The 7,554-nt window shown below is 38.5% G+C and overlaps 1 protein-coding gene across 3 annotated transcripts in view; it reads left to right on the top strand.

The window, feature by feature from the left end:
• Positions 1 to 155: 155 nt before the first annotated feature.
• The window catches only part of dnai1.2 (dynein, axonemal, intermediate chain 1, paralog 2), a 22,200-nt gene continuing 14,801 nt past the window's right edge, over positions 156 to 7,554 (top strand). The window contains exons 1-15 of one of the 3 annotated variants that reach the window (XM_020592584.1): positions 156 to 245; positions 836 to 934; positions 1,143 to 1,223; positions 1,464 to 1,590; positions 1,870 to 1,925; positions 2,268 to 2,423; positions 2,691 to 2,750; positions 2,883 to 3,011; positions 3,283 to 3,367; positions 3,480 to 3,597; positions 3,776 to 3,819; positions 4,005 to 4,252; positions 4,603 to 4,692; positions 4,886 to 4,973; positions 5,165 to 5,244. In XM_020592584.1, coding sequence (XP_020448240.1) covers positions 231 to 245; positions 836 to 934; positions 1,143 to 1,223; positions 1,464 to 1,590; positions 1,870 to 1,925; positions 2,268 to 2,423; positions 2,691 to 2,750; positions 2,883 to 3,011; positions 3,283 to 3,367; positions 3,480 to 3,597; positions 3,776 to 3,819; positions 4,005 to 4,252; positions 4,603 to 4,692; positions 4,886 to 4,973; positions 5,165 to 5,244 — 1,476 coding nt within the window. In that variant the 5' untranslated portion in view covers positions 156 to 230. Of the gene's footprint in view, positions 414 to 480; positions 590 to 835; positions 935 to 1,142; positions 1,224 to 1,463; positions 1,591 to 1,869; positions 1,926 to 2,267; positions 2,424 to 2,690; positions 2,751 to 2,882; positions 3,012 to 3,282; positions 3,368 to 3,479; positions 3,598 to 3,775; positions 3,820 to 4,004; positions 4,253 to 4,602; positions 4,693 to 4,885; positions 4,974 to 5,164; positions 5,245 to 7,554 lie in introns of those variants that run through there. The other 2 variants (XM_020592583.1, XM_020592585.1) reach the window with 2 other exon arrangements.

Here is a 7,554-nt window from a genome sequence, read left to right as displayed (position 1 = left end):
AGCACATAAGAGGCTTTCAGACCTCATATAGGTCTAATGTTCATGACCTGATACAATTAAATGTCATTGCTAATATAACTCACAATCAAAAAAGAGCTAATTTAGTGGAGACTAACTGAGTGGGCTGGCTCAATTTGCTGTGAATTATCTTGACTGTATAATATATCTTTGACCTCTTTGAATGACTGTGCGAGAGGGTCGGTTGTCTTGGCAACCTATATACAGCAGCAATGAACTTCCGGAAAGCAAGTATTCTTGTGTTTTTAACTAATTAAAAGTTTTTTGTTTTATTTTATGACCATAGAATTTATATTGACCAGTACCATATAGCTACATTGTTGGTTACGGCTGCAAACCGGACTCTTGTTGCAATGCCCCGTTCTAACAATAACGCTGGAGCACCTGTGAGAAAGGTAACGTTAACGTCAAATGCCAGTTTAGTTTGGCTAGCGCTAACTAGCGGTAACGTTGGCTAGCAAAGTGGTGACAACTGAATAATTAAAAGGCTAAACGTAGCACAATTAGTGTTATCTAAGCTTATACTATTTTTCATTTTGCCTGCTTGCCCGTAATTTCATTTCACACAGGGGTAAACTTTTCAGAATATCGTCCTACCTAGTGCAAAGTTACCCAGAGCTAGAAGCGAGAAAAAGAAAAAACTGCGTCTAGTTGGAGTCACAAACCAGTGACAAAATGCCATAAATTAATAACACGTCTGAGTTTGGAATCTGAGCGCGGAGGGAGAACTATGAACAACAAATGTGCAATTACAACATTATGTCTTTTTGTATTTAACCAAGATATAAGTCACGTTTGTATTACCTTATTGTCACAGGATGAGGAAGAAGACCTGTATATGGCTGAGGGATTGGATGAGTGGCCTCATGGGAAAACACTTATGAAACCTGCAGATCAACTGGAGCTCACTGAGGCTGTAAGAACAGCTACGACAGTCACATGGACTGTTTAGAGGAAATTGGCTCAGAATTTGCTGTTTTGTTTGGCTCTATTTTGTAACTAGAGCTATAACTTTTTCATTATAGCTGATCATTGTGCTTGCCATTAATACACTTGTCAAATTAGTCAGGTATGTGTAACCTGTGCTGTTATGCTCTTTGTTTTATGTGTAATTATACCCATAGGAGCTGAAGGAGGAAATCACAAGGATCCTGACTGCAAACAACCCACATGCCCCCCAAAATATTGTCCGCTACAGCTTTAAGGTAAGGAAGTTCCATCCAGGTTTATAACTTCAGGCAAATGGCCTCGCTTTCCTGTCAGCTCCTTACATCTAAAAGATAACAATAAACTATTCCCCACCAATGTTTTTGTGCTTCTAATTTGTGTTATTTATTTGATACAATCTAAGCAGTGAATTAACATAAAATGTCTTCTTTCCTAACCACAGTTACACAAAACTGACAGATTTCCCTGCTTACATCACTGTTTGTTTTGTTTCCCAGGAACGTTCCTACAGGCCTACCACCATTGTAGATCAGATGGCTGTTCACTTTGTCTTGGAGGGTAGTCTAGTGCATCAAGACTCTGATGAGGCTCGTAGGCTGAAGGCCAAAGAGAGTCTCCCAGAAGGTAGTTACTGAAGCCTGCTTAATTCTGTGTTTAGAAAACAGTAACACTGCCAGATATTCCAAACAAAGAAATTATTCTTTTCCACAAAAAGACACTGTTCCATAGTGTGTTTTTGTAGCATGTAGTGTGTTTTTTCTTCGCTGTAGTACATACTTTGCACCTCAAAGAGTCACTTTCAACATGTGTCATAAAGTTAAGGTTTTCAGAGTTTACACAAAATAGTGATTCGTCCAGTTTATACACAATTACATTATGATTTGATATTTTCAATGTGTCCAGAGACTGAAAAGGTTGACATTGGAGCAGAACCTGATGAGGAAAATCCAGAAATCCCGGTAAAATCATAAATTTTGTAAGCTAAAATCTTAATTTGTGGGTCTGTAAGTTGTGCCGACAATGACCTTTTGACAGAAATGTTAGTTTTTATTCAAATTCTTTCACTGTGTTGCTTGCTCATTTGGAGTAAATGTATCTTTTTGGTGTTTAAAGATCCTCTGCTGCTTTGCCAGCATGCATGCAGTTTTTATATGAATGAAACTAAAATCATACCATTGGATTGTCTTTGGTAGTATTTCATATTTTATTTTAAACTGCATGACACAGACTGATCGGCATTATCTCAGAAGGTCAACAATTGAGGAGTGTGACTTGAGCTACAAAACTGCCTTTCTCCACAGGCCACACCTGTAGAGGACGGAGGTGAAGTGGAGGAAGTGGGAGTGGAGGACAGACCAGACAGTGTTGCCTCCAAAACTGACAAGCAGGAACCAAAGCTTACTAACCAGTTCAACTTCAGTGAGAGGGCCTCCCAGACCCTCAATAACCCACTGAGGGTAGGTAGAAGCAGTACAGTCAATCATCTGCATAGTGGTTGAGATTTCTAGCATAAGATTCTAAACATTCAAAACATCTTAAAAAGGGACAGTTTTCATATTGGAGGGTATGAAAAACATCACACTGGTGTGTGTATAATAACAAAATTCCTAAACTAGTGTAAAAAAGATGGTTCTATTTAGCTTCTTTAATTTAGTTCCCCTTTAATCCTCAGTACAACTAGGGCACCAAGAGTTTTAGTGAAGTCATTTTTTTTTTCCCTATAGGAAAGAAGCTGCCAGACTGAACCTCCTCCACGCAGCACCTTCTCTGGCACCGCTAATCAGGTAGTGGAGTCTCTGACTTGTTTGAAAAAGAAAGGTTGAAAAGGTGTAAGGCTTGTTTTCACACTGTGAGCACTAGTGAATATACAGTATGTCCTCACATTTGCAGACTGTAATACATCTGTCTTTTTGCAGTGGGAGATCTATATTGCATACGTGGAGGAGCTGCAGAAACAAGAAAAAAATAAAGAGAAGCAGAAAGCTGTACCATCAAAGAAAGATAATGACCAAAGCAAGAAGAAGATGATGTTGATGGAGACTCAGGTAAACTGACTGCTTACCTGTCTCTGCTTAAACTTAACATGCAGCTACTATTTGCATTTAACACATTTATGTTAATAATGCTTTTGCATTGCATACATTTTCATGCGGAACTTTGTTAAAGGCTGTCAAGCAATAGTGTCATACTGCATCTTTAAAGCTAACAACATGACCCAGGATTTGTGATATAATAATGATTTGTTAATTTATGATTATTTAATGAGATTATTTTTGCGGTGTTTCCATCCAAAATGTTATCATGTTCCTCTTATAGACTGATGATATCACTAAAGTGGGAAAAGCATCCAAGATCTTTGAACGAATGGTCAATCAGAATATCTTTGATGACATAGCACAAGGTAGGTTCTTTTAAACATGTCAAATGGCAGTATAATAAAGTACAGTCACATTTGGTATTATACTCTTTAACTTCTCTTCTCTTCTCCCTGCTCTCTTTTCATGCCCTTTCAGACTTCAAATACTTTGAGGATGCCTCTGATGAGTTCAGGGACCAGGAGGGCACCCTTCTGCCTTTGTGGAAATTCCAGTATGACAAAGCCAAAAGACTGTCTGTCACTGCCCTCTGCTGGTAGGTTTGTCCATCAACGTTACTGATATTCCTTCAGGATGATGTTTATTTAGTATTCTTAAGGTGAGGGGTTGTGATTTCATACATCTGCTATTTGTGATTATAGTTCAGTAATTTTATATCCCCTCTGCTATGACAAGAAAAGAGTCTGACTGATTGATGCATCTGCCCTTAACAGGAATAACAAATATCAGGACCTGTTTGCTGTGGGAATGGGATCATGTAAGTATGCACAATAGTGAGTAGTTATGTGAACATCTCATAGATGATTAAAATTTTGTCTGCTCTAATCAGATCTGTAATTGTCATTTTCTGTGAGGGGTATTAGTTTGCTTTTTGTTTCAGTTTATTCACATATTTATTTTTGCATCCTTCCATCCCCTCTGCTCTGTTCTTCTCTCAACCAGATGACTTCAGTAAGCAGGGCCGTGGCATGCTTGTCTTCTACTCACTGAAGAACTCTGCATTTCCAGAGTATATCTACCCCACCAACTCTGGCGTCCTGTGCCTCGACATCCATGAACAGCACTCCTCCCTGGTGGTGGTAGGCTTCTATGACGGCTCTGTGGCTGTCTACAACCTGAAAGAGAAGGGACTGGAGCCTGTGTACAAGAGCACAGCTAAGACTGGCAAACACACTGACCCTGTCTGGCAGGTGAGCGTAGGGGACAAGACAGAGGTGATGGGAGAGCAGAGTGTATGCCTAGTTCCAGCCACTCCAACCTCGCACTATTACTTTTTCCCAATTTACACATTCAGGCCATTTTTAGAGCCACCCCAAACCCTCTAATGTCAAGCATGGAGCAGTTCTAATTTATGATACTCCCCTAATCTAACCACAGAATTTTAGTCACCAGAGAATAAAGGAAATTCCATATACAGTTAATGTAACTAACTTTACTATACTATTTTAATTTAACACAAAAAAACATTTTCACACACACTAAACACACTAACTTTTTTTTTCCAGTGGATTTGTTCATTATTGCTAATTCTTTCATTCAGGTACGCTGGCAGAAGGATGACATGGACAACAACCATAATTTCTGCTCTGTGTCATCTGATGGACGAGTTGTGTCTTGGACACTTATTAAGGTTAGCTAAGAAAAGACATTTCTTTACAGCTCTTCTCTCTTGTACTCTCATTAGTCTTTTATCTAAACCAAATACAAATATAATGCAAATTTTTAAGATGCTTGCTAATCAAGCACTTGCCTATGTGGTTTGAATTCACATGTACAGGTATATGTACCTTCAACTGCATCACCATATGTTTGAATATTTGCAGAACGAGCTGGTTTTTACAGACATTATCAGACTGTCACTGAATGGTGCTGTCTCTGAGGGGCCGGAAAGTGCACAGCAGCCCAGCATCGGTAAGGCTTCGCTCACTTGGCATGTCATCTTGTGAACATTATAAGAATGTATGCAGGCCATAATTTAACCCCTGTTACTTATGCAGAATACTATACTCTATATATATCAGATCAGATTTGGTCCAGAATTTTGGTCCGGTGTCTGTAACATTCCATGTCTAATTTAAGTGCTTCATTCCTCTTGTCCACAGCCTGTGGTACATCATTTGACTTCCATAAACAGATCGACTATCTCTTTCTTGTTGGCACTGAGGATGGGAAAATACACAAGGTATTTATCATAGATTCCACTATGCTGGTTTTGACTGGATGACAGTGGCCATCTAAAATTACATCATTAATGTTGTTGATTTGACTCAGACAGTCAAATGTCCATTAGGGAAGGGGATCAGAGCATAACTTGTAATACAATAACATCAAGATACTGTACATTACCCACAGTACCGATGATATGATAATAATACACAATACATTTCAGGATATGTATGTAACTGATAAACACATACCCCTGAGGATATCGTTATCAGCACTGCCATTGCTAATAAACTTACAAAATTCCATCTAGAAATTATAAGAAAAAAAGACAGAACTCTTCTTGAATGTTGTTGTTTTATTATTGCTTTTTGTTGTTAGAGTCAAGTCAGATGGCTTTTTTTAAGTTATGCTAGCCTCTAAGTCAGGTTTTTATTTTTTTTTTTACCCCAGCCTGTGAAGTAAAAGAGACTGTGGAGAGAGCGACAAGAAAAACGCCAGAAAGTAAATCTCACACATTTATTGTAGGATATTAACAGTCACACATTGAGGAACTGAACATCTGCATGTGTTTGGGAGAGTGTTACTGTCGTCAATAATTAATCAGTCAAAAAGCACCTAAGGACTAGTTGGACAGATAAAGTATCATCATAGATTAACACATATGATTTAAAAGAGACTTCCATATAGAAGAACTTGTTAGTCTGGGACATGATCCCCATTTGACATCTCAGCCTTACATATATGAAATGTCCTGGAAAATTATTTGTTGAACAGAGTGGGAAACCTGTGTTCAGCAAAATCTTAACCCTAAAATGTGTTGTCTTTTTGCACCACCATTAAATTGCATTAGGATCATCTTGAGGCTTTATGCTCTCTTTCCGTATGTGCCTTGAAAATGGAAGCTCATTTTGTTTGTGGTGCACTTACAGACATCCTGCTAGGCTTGCTCTCCAGAGGGTACACAAGCTAGAAAGTTTCCAGTAACAGTGGGTGTGGGATTGTCCATATGTGCAATTGTTTGTGTCCATGTGGCCCACAGGGAGTCCCTCATGCCTGACATTAAGCGTTTAATGAGTCTTCTTAAACAGAGGCTCTCTCTGTCCACATCAGACAGCTGGTAGTTTTTGGTCAGCCTCCCACCTTCTCTATGCTTTCCTCCTCATGTTCTTGTTACTGTGGGTCAAACAACACTCATAAAGCTCTCATTCGTTTGCAGTTACTTTGTCCTTATTTTCCTGACTTAATATCATAAAAGTGTTTAAATAGCTCACTAATTGATGCAGAAATCACTGAAATTGCCAGGCCTTGATCAAATTAAACCTAATGCTTGAGGGAACTCTGTCTCTCATGGCCATAAAGAGAACATGGTGATTGATGGTGAGATTATGAGAGTTTAGGTTTACAGCTGCATAAATGTAAGGCATGAAAGCGCACCAGTCTGAACCCATATACAGTCACACACCATTTAGGATACAACAAAACTGTAAAGGATAAAATTTTATAATTTGTTTCTTGTCCCTGTAATCACCATTTAACCCAAATTCTGAAAAAAAACCCAACAATTCATTTAATTAGTTTAGTAAATTGTCTGTTTTGCTCCAGCACAATATAGCTAGAGGATCAATGAGGTTCTTTTCTGTCATCTAATTAATCTAATTCCTTTATTTAATACATTACAATTGCCTTTGTACTTTATACTTTATATTAGCATTTGTTTCCTACATTAGGATTGTCAGACTATATGAAATGCTCTTCTTATTGCACCCAGCTGTAAGGGGAATCTTTTGACTATATGCTGTTGGGATTTGTACCAAGTGATGTACACAATCAAGGAAACTTCACAAGTACTGTAGCAATGGAGAAATGACTCACACCTTGGCTGCAGTCCTGTACAGTCACCTTATTTCCCAGCTGTCCTTGCACACATATTGGCAGACACACACCCATTATGTGTGATGAAATATGTTCTGTCTGTCACCCCAAGGTTAAGTGGCACTGAAAGCTCAGGAGGGGACAGATTAAGTGTCTTGCACCTGAGTTAAGGGAAAACATCTACAGGTTATAAAAAAATATATAAATACGTATGTCCAACCGGTCATTCTTCTTTGTCAGTTTCCATTTGGTCTACAGTGCCACTTTCTTTCTTTTGTATAATCTCCATTTGCCCCACTTTTTTGATGAGGGGTTCTTGCAGTCTCACAGTGTATGTAAGTTTCTCCATCATATAGATTGCTTTGACTATCTGTATGAGCTAATCAGCTTTCCTGCATTTCTGTGTTACAGCCTTTTTATAAGGCACTATTAATATTTAACCAGACAGTTTGTG

This window comes from Monopterus albus, unplaced genomic scaffold (assembly GCF_001952655.1).
Source record: "Monopterus albus unplaced genomic scaffold, M_albus_1.0 scaffold18.1, whole genome shotgun sequence".
Lineage (NCBI taxonomy): Eukaryota > Metazoa > Chordata > Actinopteri > Synbranchiformes > Synbranchidae > Monopterus > Monopterus albus.
The sequence above is the reverse complement of the archived record's forward strand: the minus strand, read 5'-3'. Positions and strand labels throughout refer to the sequence as shown.